At 41.2% G+C, this 16,582-nt stretch overlaps 1 protein-coding gene across 2 annotated transcripts in view; it reads right to left on the bottom strand.

Annotated features, from left to right (window-relative positions):
- Positions 1 to 16,582, bottom strand: part of GPAT3 (glycerol-3-phosphate acyltransferase 3) — a 64,084-nt gene that overhangs the window by 18,737 nt on the left and 28,765 nt on the right. For both annotated transcript variants that reach the window (XM_065914474.1, XM_065914472.1), the window contains exons 4-6: positions 8,149 to 8,419; positions 3,344 to 3,418; positions 2,285 to 2,374 (exon numbers count right to left, since the gene is read on the bottom strand). In XM_065914474.1, the coding sequence (XP_065770546.1) occupies positions 2,285 to 2,374; positions 3,344 to 3,418; positions 8,149 to 8,419 (436 nt within the window). The remainder of the gene's footprint in view (positions 1 to 2,284; positions 2,375 to 3,343; positions 3,419 to 8,148; positions 8,420 to 16,582) is intronic.

Genomic DNA, 16,582 nt, shown 5'->3' on the forward strand with positions numbered 1-16,582 from the left:
TCCATGGAGTCACAGAGTCAGACACGACAGAGCGATTAGCTCACAATACACCTGGAGAAATTCATGCTATTTTGTTTCTTAAAGAACACTAAAAAAAAAAAATAAACTTTCAAATATATGGGATGGGAGGGGGTAAGAGTATACGCGGAGGGGGGCCCATGATTTTCCCTTTACACATATTTATATTGCTTTTCTGTAATGATCATATTGTCCTTTGAGAATGAAAAAACTTTTAAATATTAGACTGAATTATCAATACAAAAGATTCCATCACTTTAATAAACTTTGTGATATGCAAGCTTTCCTTATTTTATCCTAAGTAATTTTGTATGATTTCCATCTTCATAAATATCACTTTCAGTCGCTTCAGAGTGATCCAGAATAAATGCACTGTAGTTTCCTTCACCATATCCCCCTAAAGCAGAAGCTGGCAAACTTTTCCTCCGAAGCCCAGACAATAAATACTCTAGGGTTTGCAAGCCAGCCAATCCCGGTCAAAACTCTGGACTCTGCTGTTTTGCCACAATGGCAGCTACAGATAACACATAAATGAATGAGCATGGCTCATTCCAATAAAACTTAATTTACAAAAACCAGAGGATGGACCACATTCGGCCTACAGGCTCAGAGTTTGGTTTGCCAACCTCTGTCCCAAAGTTTAAACAGTATTTGACACTACTGAAGCAAAGTAGTTTTCTTTGAGCCTAAATAGAGAAGAAAGGGAACAAAATGCATAACAACTTCAGCATGTTTTCCTTAAAATTAGAAGCAATTCTACAACAAGTTGTGACCTCCTCTCTATGGAATTAAAGCACATTTTCCGAAGAAGGGGCTTCCCTGATGGCTCAGACAGTAAAGAATATGCCTGCAACGCAGGAGACCAGGGTTTGATCCCTGGACCAGGAAGATCCCCTGGAGAAGGGCATGACAACTCACTCCAGTATTCTTGCCTGGAGATTTCATGGACAGATGAGCCTGGTGGGTCACAGTCCATGGGAACGCAGAGTCAGACACGACTGAGTGACTAACATTTGATTTTCATCTTATTTTTGAAGAAGGTGTTTCACACTTTTACCAAAACATTTTCTTCTCATTCTCACCCCAAAACTTACAGCCCAATCACAAAAAGTCATGCAATTTTAGAAATTTAAGAGGGCTTTTAAGTTGGTAACACATTTGGCAAAGCCAAATGATGACATGTTTTCCTTCTACAAATTAGCCAGAAAGAGCCAGTCACACAGATACGGAGAACAAACCAATGGTTATAAGTGTTAGGAGGGGGAGGGCAATACAGGGGTGAGGGAGTGGTGGGTACAAATTCTTAGGTGTAAGGTAAGCTCAAGGATGTAATGTACAAGGGGAATATAGCCAACATTTTGTAATAACTGTAAGTAGAAAGTAACCTTTAAAAGATAAAATCTTTTTTAATTTTAAAAAAAGATCTAGTCAGTAGAAAAGAGATGTTTGTCCTAGAATTTTTAAACTAATGATATTAAGTATAAAAAATCTGAATTTACAGAAAAGCAATTAAAAAACAGTCAAAACAAACTTCAGGCAGTTAATGACTTCATCTACCACCTTTCTGCCCCCTGATGAAGGGGTGAGGGAAGCAAAAAGCTAGGTTCTGTTTTCAGCGATTTTAGAAGCTGGCAGGGCTGAGACTAGAAACCAGCCTCAGAATTCCAAGTCTAGCTCTCTTTCCACCATTCTACAGCCCTATCGCCTTCACCATTTAAAAAGATTTTTTAATTAGCCTCATTCCAAACCTGACTCTGACATTTACTAGGCACATGACCCTAGACAACCAATCCTGGAGCTTCCACTTCTTCACCTGTAAAACGGTATAACAGCACCTTCTCTTAGAGACAACCTAGGAGAAAGAATCACAGGTCAGACCTGCACACCATAAATGCCCAATTACTAGGCGTCATGACATGTTTATGGTCATGTCCCTTCTGCAAATGGACTGCTTTTTTGGGTGGGGGTGCTCGCTGTGCTGGGTCTTTGTTGCAGCGCTCGGGCTTCTCTAGCTGTGGTGTGCGGGCTTGGTCGCCCTGCGGGATGTGAGATCTTAGTTCAGAGACTGAGGCCACGCCCATGCATTAGAAGGTGGATTCTTAACCACTGGACCACCAGGGAAGTCCCTGGATTGCTTCTGAAAGTGTTCAGGTGCATTGATGAACACTCGGGAAGGACTCTGACTTCCCTTGTGTTCCCCCACCCACTCCTGTCAATCACACTGATCTGACCTGAGAAGGCAGGTGTGAAAGCGGTACACACTCACCTGTTATGATAGTGAATGGTTCCGGAGAGGGCACGGACACAGATGCGGCAGCAAGTCAGGTGGACCACTTCACTCAGCAGGTTTTTGAGGCTAAGGGAGACAAAACATTTTATTGTGCAGCTCCGGGCTCTCCTATGAAACAACACAATCAAAGCTCCAGGGTGTTCCTGCCCAGCAGCATACTATGCGCTGAAATACGAGCACAGTTCAATTCTCAAGGTCCCACTGAGGTGGCTGCTGCTGCTGCTAAGTCGCTTCAATCATGTCCGACTCTGTGCGACCCCATAGACGGCAGCCCACCAGGCTCCCCCATCCCTGGGGTTCTCCAGGCAAGAACACTGGAGTGGGTTGCCATTTCCTTCTCCAATGCATGAACGTGAAAAGTGAAAGTGAAGTCACTCAGTCATATCCAACTCTTAGTGACCCCATGGACTGCAGCCCACCAGGCTCCTCCGTCCACGGGATTTTCCAGGCAAGAGTACTAGAGTGCGTTGCCATTGCCTTCTCCGCCCACTGAGGCATTTAGGACAAAACTCTACTGGAAAATGGTTCCCATCATGACAAATCCTTGACCAAGATAAGCTGAGGCATCTGTGGTCTTGGCCTCACAAGCTTGACGATCCTACAAGAGTCTCGTGTGTTCCTTGAATCGCTCAGTCCATTTCCTCCCTCCTCCTCTTCATTTTCTCTTTTGTAAGAGCAACTTCAGTCAATTTAAGTGAAAGCATGATGGAAAATCACTTAGAGACTCTGAAGATGAAATGAGCAGCATTTTAATACATGTGCTAAGGCCATAAATTTGAGGCAGTACACAGGAATCACACAAATATTCTCTTTGTGGACACAGCTAAGAAAAGGAACAATCCAGGACTTCCCTGGTGGTCCAGTGGTTAAGATACCACACTTTCAAGGCAGGGGCACAGGTTCAATCCCTGGTCAGGGAACTAAGATCCCCCATGCCACACAGCAAGGCCAGAAAACTTTTCTTAAAAAATTTTAAAAAGAAAGCAAAGGAACAATCCTATTAAATGGTTGGGAGGAGAAAAAAAAACATTTCACCTGCTTCTCGGCAGCTGTCCAACCAGGGTGGTTCCTATAACAAACAAACTGATCCCAATGAAAGCCAAGGTAAGCCTGAAAGAGAAAAGAAAAGGTATGCAAAAGCTAGTTGAACAGCAGGGGGAAAAGAGAAGGAACATAAAATTCATGAATAACAAAACCACAAGTAACCTGTGGAGCATCCACGCTACAGAATATGATGCATTCAAAGAATCACGCAAATCTATAGATTCTGACACAGAATGGTTCTTGGTATATTTTGAGAGAAAAAAAGCAGCATAACTTTCAAGATGCTGTGTAGGGTTTGACACCATTTTCAAAATAACAGCAAGCACATAACCAGCCTACAGATGTACAGAGCAGATCTGGAAATTTGTTCACAAAACTGCCACATTCAGTCTATGCAATTATCAAAGGGTTAATCTGGCTAGTGAAGAGAATAAAATCTTGCTCTTCTGTTTTTCCAAAGTATTTTTTAATTAAAAAAATATATATTCATATTTAAATTTTAAATGTTTTTATTAACATATAATTGTTTTACAACGTTCTGTTCGTTTCTGCTCTATAACAAAGTGAATCAGCTCTAAGTATACATGTATCCCCCCTTCCTCTTGAGCCTTCCTCCCCCTCGAGGTCATCACAAAGCACTAAGCTGAGTTCCCTGTTCTTCCCACTAATATCTAGTTTACACATGGTGTACATATGTCACTCATTAACTTCTTGTAAAATATATAAAGCTTCCCTGGTGGCTCAGATGGTAAAGAATCTGCCTGCAATGCAGGAGGCCCAGGTTCAATCCCTGAGTCAGGAAGATCCCCTCGAGAAGGGAATGGCAACCCACTCCAGTGTTATTGTCTGGACAATCCCGGTGGACAGAGGAGCCTGGTGGGCTACCGTCCAGGGGTGGCAAAGAGTCAGACAGGACTGAGTGACTAATACTTTCACTTTTTTTTCATTTGGGGTTGAAAGTAGTTATTCTGGTGTGGCCTGATGCGGCCTGGTGAGGCTAAAAAAGAAAATACCTTGCAAAGTTCTAAAAATAACTTGTTTTCCTGTATTTTCTAAGTTCAGTTCAGTTCAGTCACTCAATATTATCCAACTCTTTGCGAACCCATGGACCACAGCACGCCAGGCCTCCCTGTCTATCACCAACTCGCGGAGTTTTACTCAAACTCATGTCCATTGAGTCAGTGATGCCATCCAACCATCTGATCCTCTGTTGTCCCCTTCTCCTCCTGCCTTCAATCTTTCCCAGCATCAGGGTAATTTTTAATCATGGGGACAAAAGGGAAAAATTCCAATTTTCCTCAAAGAAATTTAAAGTGTATAGCAAATGGCAAGGAAGTTTTACTTAAAGTTTCCTTCATAATAAAAACAGCACATTATATTTTTCCATGTAAATTTAACTGCTGTACCCTTGTGAAGTTCTAAATAGCTCAGAAGTTAGTAAACAGGGTGGCAGACAGGACCTCTCATCTCAACAGACACTTTCTAATTTTTAAAAAGTGCTTTTAATATCTGGGCCAATCGCTTCAAAAAGAAAATAGTTGTTTTTAGAAATGTAAATAGAATTACTCAAAAAGAAAAAGCTGAGATTTTAAATCTTTCAAGATAAATAGGGCTTCCTTATAAATTCTTTGTTAAGGTTTTTAACCTTGCTAAAGTCTTGGTTTAATACCTTTTGAGACTGCAGTTTGAAGGTCTGTTTCATTTTCTTTGGACACCATATTTTCACGCCAGCCACTAATGCAATAACTGAAGGATTGCTTAATCTCATCCATCAGTTATTTAAGTTTTAAAATACTGCCATCTTGCATAATGAATCATTTGCTCCTACACATTAAGTCAGAAGAGGTCATATATTTTAACACGCTTCACAGCTGGGTTCAAAACTACTGAACATTTTAATTTGCTAAATTAACGGAAAATTCTGTTTTCCAGTGTCAGTGAGCCAACGTGAGAGTTCTCACAGATGATACAAGTTTTCTGGCACAATCTGTTTTGCTAAAGAACTTTAGTGAGATACAATTCACATGTCATACAATTCACCTACTTTAAAGGGGCAATTCAGTGGTTTTTGGCACATTCACAGAGTTATACCACCATCAACGCAATCAATTTTAGCACCATCTATGATTTAAATGCTCGCTTTGTAGAAACTACTTTTTTTTTAAATTGGAGTATAATTGCTTTACAATGATGCGTTGGTCTCGGCTATACAACAATGTGAATCAGCTCTAAGTATCCATATATCCCCTCTTGAGCCTCTCTCCCAGCCCCTCGCCCCCATCCCACCCCTCTAGGTCATCACAGAGCAGCAAGCTGAGCTCCCTGGGCTACGAGCAGCTTCCCACTAGCTATCTATTTTATAAACTATGTCAATGCTGCTCTCTCAATTTGTCCCACTCTCTCCTTCCCCCAATGTCCACATGCTGTTCAAACTGCTTCTTCTAAAAAGTACTTACGAAGTAATTCTTTCACATGAAGAGTAGGCACTAAGAGGAGGAGCTTCAATTCTGCCATTTTCTTCTTTTCTTGGGTGCTTACGTTACTGGATTATCCTAAATCTGTGGTTTATTTGCAAGAATCTTTTATGTCATGTACCTATTTACGAGTGTAAATTTAAACTAGGTAACAGGATCATATCACTATTTGGTGGGCACCTCCAGCAAATGGAAGCTAACCAACAGAGGAGAGCATCTCAAAGCACCCTGGACTGTAAAATCCTCACTCTTTCTTCAGGTTGCCTTGGATACAGTGTCTGACCGATGGAGCAAGTGACCATGTAAGAGCTCATCTATATATTATTCAACTTTACTGAAAGTTCATTTCTTTATAAAAATAAAATAATATCAATGGAAGGTGCTAATTATAAACAGACTAGAAACTTCCAATAAATAAAAGTTGAACCTTTTTTTTTTTTTTTGGTTGTGCTGGGTCTTCTCTGATGCATGGGTTTACCATAGTTGTGGTATGCAGGCTCCTCACTGCAGTAGCTTCTCTTCTTGCGGAACATGGGCTCCAGGGTGCATGTAGGCTTTAGCTGTTGTCGTATATGGGCTAAGCAGATGCAGGTCCCCGGCTCTAGAGCACAGGCTCAATAGCTGTGGCTCAAGGGCCTAGTTTCCCCAAAGCATGTGGCATCTTCCTGGCTCAGGGATCGAACCTGTGTCTCCTGCACCGGCAGATGGATTCTTCACCACTGAGCCACCAGGGAAACTCAGAGCAGAACCATTTCCTTTTTACCCACCAAAGGACAATCCTCTGTGTCCCCAGAGAACATGAACCCCACTTTGGGAACACTGACTTAATGTTCAAGCAAGTATGTCCGAATTTCACTCTGTTATCACAGCTGAAATGATTCCCCAAAGATACCTCCACCATCTAATTTTTTTCTCTCCCCTCCTCTCCCTCCTACCCCCACCGTCTAGACACTGGCAACGAGGGCAAGAAAAGAGAAACAGCTTGGCAGAAATGTGCCTTTGCCTACACTTAAGCAACCTCTTTCCTTGTAATAAATCTGAGTGAGGCAAGGATAGGCCACCCTAGGGGTGGTCAAGACATTTCAACTCACATGCCAATTTTAGCTGGCTGGTAGCAACTCCCTGGAAAACCCTATTGAGAGTACACCAAGGCCACATCCAGGGGAATGAAGCAAGACCGTCAACGATGCTGTCATGCCTGGCAGCCGCGTTTCCACCTGCCACCATCATTCTAAAGAGACCTCAGCTACTTCCTCCCGCCGCCCGGCTTGTCCTGCTTCATCACTTTTTCTACTTAACACTCCCCACTGTGGCTCCAGGAAGCTGGGCTTTGAGGCTAACTCCTCATGAGGAGGCACCCTCACTTAGAACAAAGGGGACCCAACTGGGGAACTCTTAATACAAAAAAGAGAGATCAAAATGGAATGAGGTGGAACAAATTCACCCTCCCATATATCTCTCTCCCGTGTGGTAACCACTCTCAGGAATTTTTTCTCTCCTGTGCAGTTATGAACTGCTACAGACCAGTGAAGAGAGGCAGTCACAGTCTGGATGACACTCTGGTGAACATGAAGCTGTACATACTTTCCCTTCCTTTTTCTAACTTCCCTTTTCTATCCATCCTCAGGGCTTCCCAGGTGGCTCAGTGGTAAAGAATCCACCTGCTAATGCAGAAGATAAGGGTTCGATCCCTGGGTCGGGATGATCCCCTGGAGGAGGAAATAACAACCTACTCCGGTAATCTTGCCTGGGAAATCCCAGGGACAGAGAATCCTGGCAGGCTACAGTCCATGGGGTCGCAAAGAGTCAGACACCACTTTGCGACTCAACAACAATGAAAATCCATCCTCAAGTTATCTATGACTGAGAAAGCAACATGGATCCAGATGAATATATACTGGATTCTGAATACACACTTTCATTTGGGGAAGATATGACAGAAGAGATAATATGTCTTTGTGGAGGTCACATTCAAAGGTGTTTTCTACTAATAAACGGGAAGGGGTGGGATTACTGCCATTAATACCCTCATGCGATCACTATAAACATAATTTAAAAAGAAAGCTGGGCGACTTCCCTGGTGGTCCAGCAGTTAAGACTTCGCCTTCCAATGCAGGGTATGCAGGTTCGATCCCTGGTCAGGAAGCTAATATCCCACATGCCCCATGGCAAAAAAAAAAAAAAAGCCCATAAAGTAGAAACAATAATGTAACAAAATCCATAAAGATTTTTAAATGGTACACCTCAAAAAAAAATCTTAAGTACATAAAACGAAGGCTGCGCCAGCTGTACCATCATCACGTTACTGGCGGGGAGACGTACCTCAGAGGCAGCAGAACACAGTAGCGCACAATGACGCCCAGCACCCACACCATGGTGAGCCGCGGACTGATGTACTGGAAGTTTACATTGGTCCTTGTGAGGAGATTCCATGACACTAGCTCCTCTGAGGAGAACCTCTGGGTCACTTCGTCTTCCACAATGGCTTCCAACCCCTTCTTGGAGAAATAAAACACGTCAGACAGCTCAAAGTCCCTTCCTCGCAGACCAGACAGCCCTTTTTCCATGGGTGACTCATCTCTTTGGATAATACCTTAAAAGAAAGCATCGGGACATGAGAAAACGCCATAGGACAGAAGAACAACTGATCAAAGAGACTACTTTATGCAGAAGACAAATACATCTAATGGGTAACATGAAGCAGACTTCAGAAATAAAGGACGAGCAGCTGCAGTGAGCAAAGGGGTAAAATCACTGAGTCTGCATGAAATGGCTTCTATCCGATGATTTCAACTCATTACAGAGGAATCTCGTCCTCAGTAACTCTCTTGCTTGCATTCATCCCTATGTATCATCAGCAAAAGAACTCACAGAAACAAACTCTCCCCCAAGTATAGACCTAGATCGTGTAGAAACAAAGGTTTATATTTTCCCCTATAAAGCCAGAAAAGTAAAAAGCTATAAAGCCAGAAAGTAAGCAAAATGGCAAAAGGTATTTTTCACAAACAGCAAAAGGCTGATGTTTTTAGTTTGTAAAATTATTTCATAAGAAAAAATAGGCTCCTGAAAAAAAATAAGCAAACTTCATGAACTGAATTCACAGAAATAACATAAATAGTTAATAAATATTCAATGCCTTTTTTAGTCATCAAAGAAATGTGAATCAGGCACAGTGGCCTTTTCACATGATCAAATCAGCAGCATGTTTGTTTAATGATAAAATTCAAAGACGGAAATGACACAGGTATTCTCATACTCAATTTGTATGAGTTTGGAACTGTATTATTTTCGGTAAATCACTCGAGAGAGGCACTGATGTCAGTTTGTCCTATGGTTGTGCTGTTTAACTCTGAATGCTTGGTTTCAGGCAGTCAGTTAAGGAGCACTCTTGTCAAAATCTGTTTGGTATAAAGAGACTAAAAGTAGTTTTGCTGATGACTATAATTCCAATTCTAGGAAGCTGTCATAAGAAAATAATCAGAAATGCAGGCAAGAGTGTTTACTGTAGCATTTTCCATTATAATCGATCCAGACAACAAAATATAGTGCATCCATTAAAAGAAAAAAACTATAATGTTAAGTGAAAAAGTCAGGATCTAAAACTCTGGTTTACTCAATTCTATGAAATATATATACAGTAAAAATGTCAAGAAGAAAAAAATTAAACTCTCGGCTGTTAGGTTTTCCTCTTTATACTGTTTACTGTACTTTATTGTACTTTATACTGTTTATTGCACTTTATTGCATTTAAAGAAAATAATTCAAAGACTTTTCAAAGTAGCATAAGTTTGTTAAATTGAAAAACGACTAATACCACCCAGTTCTAACCACATAATAAAAATAATAAATGAGAAGATCTTCAAAGAATAAAAAGCAGCTGCATATACAGTGACATGGCTAGCCATCTGTCCCTATGGGGCATATCACAAACAAATTTACACCCAACTTTAATTAGAAAAGTCAAGAATTAAGATGTTAAATTCCCTGAAAGAAGATTGCCTTTGATTTCCTCCCTTTTCCATTTCCTAGGAAATCAGTGAGGACAGTGGAGGGAGCCCTGTTATCTACCTGCTGGAGAACTTGGATGTACATCTAAAGAACAAGCTATAATATACCCATTTTCCTTTTTTTAAAGAACTGCAGCATAATGGAGTAGAAAATGAAGAGGATGTGAAGTCCAAAGTCAGGTTCTATTAAGACAACCACCAGGCAGCTCTATGTCCAGGTGTAACTGGTAGGTCACCTAACTTGGTGTCCTTCTTTATAAAATGGTGATGGAGAGCGGCTGGGAAAGTGTGTGGAATCCTTACACTTACTTACTAAAACTTACTCAAGTTTTCTGATTTTACTTTTGGGATTTGGGGTGGTTTTTCTTTCATTTTTGCCCAAAGCAAAGCTAATAATACCTAACCACCTTAAGAATGAGAGCACTAAAGTAAGTTCTTGAATGATCATTAGATTATCTTCTTCAGTTGCGCAGTCCAAGTACTTTAATCTTACTTCATCTCTGCAAAGGGTTTAATCAGTATCAGAGAATGAACCAGCGTTCTACTGAATTACCCTCGCGTTCCGTAGGTACTGCAGTACCACTCAGAGCAGGTGACTCTATCCAATGTGGCCAATATTTAGCAGTAAAAGAGTTTCATTATTTACCAATGTACACTGTTTGTTTTTTAAGTCTAGAGGGGAGAGATGAACAGTTACTTGGGAAATCGCTGGATGAAACACACTGGAGACAGGAGTGTGTGTGCCTAGTCGCTCAGTCATTTCTGACTCTTTTCGACCCCATGGACTGTAGCCCACCAGGCTCCTCTGTCCATGGGGATTCTCCAGGCAAGAATGCTGGAGTAGATTGCTTTTTCCTTCTCCAGGGGATCTTCCAGATCCAGGGGTCGAACCCAGGTCTCCACACTGCAGGCGGATTCTTGACTATCTGAGCCACCAGCCCTTCTAAAAATAAGCTTTTTCAGAGGGCTTCCCAGGTGGTAGTGGTAAAGAATTTGCCTTCCAACGCAGGAGACACAGGTTTGATACCTGGGCCAGGAAGATCTCACTGACAAGGAGCAACTGAGTCCTTGTTACACAACTATTCAGCCTGTGTTCTAGAGCCCTGGAGCTGCAACTACTGAACCCACGCGCAAACCACTAAAGCCTGCGTGCCCTAGAGGCTGTATTCCACAGGAAAAGCCCACACACTGCATCTGGAGTGTAGCCCCTGCTTCTGCAACCAGGGAAAAGACTGCACAGCAACGAAGAGCCAGCACAGCCAAAATGAAATAAGCAAATAAATAATTTTTTAAATTAACTAAACATTTACAGACTTAGATAATTTGCAAACATCAGAAGAAACATAATTCAGTGTAATACGTGAAAGGTGATATTTTTAGTGTTTGCTTAATGCAAAACAATGAAGAAGAACTAAACAGCCTCTTGATGAAAGTGAAAGAGAAGAGTGAAAAAGTTGGCTTAAAGCTCAACATTCAGAAAACTAAGATCATGGCATTCCAGTCTCATCACTCCACGGCAAATAAATGGGGAAACGGGAAACAGCGGCTGACTGTCTTTTTTTGGGCTCCAAAATCACTGCAGATGGTGACTGCAGCCATGAAATTAAAAGACACTTACTCCTTGGAATGAAAGTCATGACCAACCTAGACAGCATATTAAAAAGCAGAGACATTACTTTGCCAACAAAGGTTCATCTAGTCAAGACTATGGTTTTTCCAGTGGTCATGTATGGATGTGAGAGTTGGACTATAAAGAAAGCTGAGCGCTGAAGAATTGATGCTTTTGAACTGTGGTGTTGGAGAAGACTCTTGAGAGTCCCTTGGACTGCAAGGAGATCCAACCAGTCCATCCTAAAGGAGATCAGTCCTGGGTGTTCATTGGAAGGATTGATGTTAAAGCTGAAACTCCAATATTTTGGCCACCTGATGCAAAGAGTTGACTCATTTGAAAAGACCCTGATGTTGGGAAAGATTGAAGGCAGGAGGAAAAAGGGATGACAGAGGATGAGATGGTTGGATAGCATCACCAACTCAATGGACATGAGTTTGGGTAAACTCTGGGAGTTGGTGATGGACAGGGAGGCCTGGCATGCTGCAGTTCATGGGGTCGCAAAGAGTCAGACATGACTGAGTGACTGAATTGAACTGAACTGACTAATGAAAAACAATAGATACTATATTATTTAAGAATACATACATGTATGAGGGGGCTTCCCTGGTGTCTAAGTTGGTAAAGAATCTGCCTGCAATGTGGGAGACCTGGGTATGATCCCTGGGTTGGGAAGATCCCCTGGAGAAGGGAATGGCTACTCACTCCAGTATTCTGGCCTGGAGAATTCCTTGGGGTCACAAAGAGTCAGACACGACTGAGCGACTTTCACTTCACTTCACTTCACTTCACATGTACAAGGGAAGTATGAAAATATGCATAAAAATAATAAACATCAAATCAGAGTAGTAGTTTCAGGGGTTGGCAGGGCAATATAAATAGATATCAAACTAGCACAGATGTTTCAATACTGGGTTTTTATTGTCATTAAGGAAACCTCGCTACTGTTAATAAATTAATTCTTTCTGATCCTTCAGAGTGACCCACAATTCTTAAATCGGTAAAACCCTGATTCTAGGAGCTATTTCCTTTTGTTTCATAAGTTAACTTCAAAAAAGGAAAGCCACAAACATTTGAACTTTGTCCTTACACTAAATGCTTCAGCCAACCCGACAAAGTTCATGCTTAGGATGAAGATAAAATTAGAACAACTATCTCCATCTAAAGCAAGAGATGAATTGCACAAGCTTCCTGTGCCCCCTGCCTTTAGCAAGTCATTGGTACATAAATAATACCAGCTATGAAAGGCCTGTTAAAAAAAAATGGAGGCTTTAGTTAAAACCATCTCAAATATAATTAACTCTAAATTAGCTGAGTGAACCCTTGGAATAACTGCCCTAAATGACTTATAAATTAAGTCATGTTCATTTTTCCATCTTGCAACTATAAAGTATGTTTTCTGGGTCAGCGATTACTACAGAAAATCAGGGTCCACTACACACCAGAAGTGGATATAAACTGCTTATGTACAGAAACTGATCCTTAACCTACCAATGAGCTGTATTCCAAACGTCAGAAGCTCGGAGTTTAAAACACTCTCTCATGGAAACTTTGTGTGAATTAGTCTGTTTGAGCTGGAATACTACACAAGCAAAGTATACTTAACTCAAAATATATGTGATCACAGATCTTGCAGTACCAGTACTATGAAACTGGTACTTGGAGTACTTTGGCCTCTAATACTTTGGCCACCTGATACGAAGAACTGACTCACTGAAAAAGACTTTGATGCTGGGAAAGACTGAAGGCAGGAGAAGAAGGGGATGACAGAGGATGAGATGGTTGGATGGCATCACTGACTCAATGGACATGAGTTTGAGCAAGCTCCGGGAGTTGGTGATGGACAGGGAAGCCTGAAGTGCTGCAGTCCATGGGGTCACAAAGAGTCGGACACAACTGAGCGATTGAACTGAACTGAACCATGAAATAAAAATTTCCTTTAGCACTCTTTCCACAGGAAATTTAAAAATTAAATCTAGTTTGGAATTAATAAAAACAAAAAATTCCTCATCCTGTAGGGACTTAGGGAAACAGGAGGACTTTCTGGGGCACAGGTAATGTTCCATTTCTTGATCTAGATGAGAGGTTCATGGATACATTTACTTTGAGAAATACATCACGTTGTACAGTTATAATTTTGCACCCTTCTCTGTGTATATTATGCTTCAATTTAAAAAAAAATCATACTTGAGACCTGCTGTACAGTATGGCCTATCGTTAACAATACTGTATCGTACACTTTAAATTTTGTAAATAAGGTAGATCTTATGTTAAGTGTTTTCACAACTATGGGGAAAAAGGAATGGAAGGAGACAGTATCTGTCAATCCTCTATTTTCATGATTTATCTATTACAGGATTAAGTAGATACTGCTTCCCTTTAAAAAAAGTTTACTCTGTGTGTGTGCGCGCGTGTGTGTGGTGTGTGTACGTGTGTGTATTCAGTCGTTCAGCCATGTCTGACTCTTTGCGAGCCTACAGCCCACCAGGCTACGGGATTTTCCTGGCAACAATACTGGAGTGAGTTGCCACCCCCTTCTCCAGGGGATCTTCCTGACCCAGGGAGCAAATCCACATCTCCTGAATTGCAGGCAGGTTCTTTCACCACTGAGCTACTGGGGAAGCCCTTTACTCTATATCCCCCCTACCCAATTATTAAGCAATCGGGCAGGAAGGAGTCTGTCTGTCTCAGTACCAAATCCTGGTAACAAGATTGTTTTTCTGCTATGAGGAGCTCCTCTGAAGGGCTCTGGTCTCGGCAAGGAAGCCAGCCCTACATTCTTCCCACCCCTGCCCCAGTATCCTTTCTGATCCATAAATACAATCTGCTTGATTAAAGAGACCAAGGTAAAGTAGCTGTAAAAATTAACTGCATGCCGTTGGGTTTGGGGAGTGGGGTGGGTCAGAGCTGCTGGGATTAAAGAGCAGAAACATTCAGTGCCAAGCTGCAGAGAGATAAGACCCATGTTTAGTCACTTAGGCGTAGTTCAAGCTCCCGATGCAATGCTAGCAGGCCAAAGCCAAGGATTCCCGAAGACCACTGAGCTCTGTCCTCGTGCTTCTCCAGTTCATTCATCATCACAGATATTAATTAACACGCTAACCAGTTCACCAACTATGAAGTCACACAACTGCACAGGTTTCTAGTCCACTTTTCGTCACCTTTTTTCAAAGTAATTTACCTGTAATATGACAAGGCTAAGCTTGAGACATACCATGTGCAAAAAATTCCCTGGGCCATGAGTCAAAATACAGTTTCTAGCACATAATTTAGGCGATTTGACTGTGCTTTTTCACAGCAAATTCTTTGTGTTTCTGACGACAACTGCTTTCCTTCTTAAGTACCTTTTAAAATCCAGTTTACTGTTATCAACTTAGTTAAGTATAATAATGGTACCTGGATTATGTTTTTTAAAAGTCAAGTTTTTGAGTGCATGCATACTAAGGTACTTAGAGGTAAAATGACATAGTATCTAGATTAGTTTTAAAATACTTCTACAAAAAAAGATAAAATACTTAAGGTGAGAATATGGTTGTTTTTGATTGTTTATCTGTATTCTCTGATTTTCTACATTGCTTACATACTGCACTTCTCATTAAACTTTTAATGAAAAAAAAACTCCCACAAAGGAAAAACTGAACAAAAAAGGATAGATGAAACAAATCCTTGTTGAATTTGGGTGATGGGTATAATGGGATTAATTATACTATTCTCTTTACTTTTTAAAAATGAATACTAGATATATATATTTTTTAAAGTATCTAAAAACTCATTTGAAAAGTCAATTTAGCTGGGAATCTATTTCCTCATCTAAATCAAAAACACGCATCCATTTGTTCATTCAGTCATTACAGAGAGAGTGCCAGACCAGGAACTAAAATACACAGAAAGGCGAAGGAAAAAAAAATTGGACTAACTCAGTAGTTCTCAAGCTTGGCTGCACATTAGACTATCTCTGGTATCTATAAAAATACAGACGTGAGTGTGTGCTCAGTCACGTCAGTCGTGTCCAGCTCCCTGTGACCTATGGACGGCAGCCCACCAGGCTCCTCTGTCCATGGGATTCTCCAGGCAAGAATACTGGAGTGGGCTGCCATACCCTCCTCCAGAAAAATACAGACACCAGGGTCCAATCCCAAATCTAATAAACTAATCATGGGGACTTCGTTGGCGGTCCAGTGGTTAAGATTCCACGCTTCCAACGCAGGGGGCACAGGTTTGATCCCTGGTCAGGGAACTAGGACCCTGCGATATGGTGAGGCCAAAAAACTAAACAAAATAACCACACTTTTAAAAATAAATAGGAATAGAGGAAAAATTATAAGGAAAGATATCAAAATACTAGGTCTTTTCTGAGTAACAGGATTTCATGTGGGTGAATTTTTAAATTTTCTTATTTATACATCTGCCATGTCTACTTTTTCAATTAAGCATATGTATCATTTTACATAGGCTTCCCAGGTGGCTCAGTGGTAAAGAACCTGCCTGACAACACAGGTTTGATCTCTGGGTAGAGAAGATCCCCTAGAAGAGGAAATGGCAATCCACTCCAATATTCTTGCTTAGAGAATCCGGTGGACAGAGGTTCCTGGCAGGCTACAGTCCATGGCGTCACAGAGTCAGACAGAACTGAGCAATTGAGCACACACATCATTTTACATAGTGAGAGAAAAGTACTTAAAATGCTGTTTTTAATAAAATGCTGTTTTTAAAAAAACCAAAATGAGATATGTACTACTATTTACCCTCCACAATGGCTAAATTTAAAAAGCCCAAAATATCAAGCACTGAAGAGGTTATGGAACTCAGACCCAGCTCTGAGAGCGCACAACCATCTTGGAATACCACTTGGCAGTTTTCAACAGTTAAAACACACTTGCTTACCCTGTGACCCGGCAATCCTGCTACAAGGCGTGTACAAGAAAAACAAGCAAATAGGTTCACAGCAACGGTCATAGCAGCTTTATTCCTAATGGCTAAAAAGTGTAAAATACTCAAACGTCAATCAACACAATCGTAGGTAAGCAAATTAATATGTATTTGTATGTAAAGAAATGTGTGCGTGCAAAGTCGCTTCAGTCATGTCCGACTCTTTGTGAACCTGTGGACTGCAGCCTGCCAGGCTCCTGTGTCCATGGGA

Source organism: Muntiacus reevesi, chromosome 22, assembly GCF_963930625.1.
Source record: "Muntiacus reevesi chromosome 22, mMunRee1.1, whole genome shotgun sequence".
Classification (NCBI taxonomy): domain Eukaryota; kingdom Metazoa; phylum Chordata; class Mammalia; order Artiodactyla; family Cervidae; genus Muntiacus; species Muntiacus reevesi.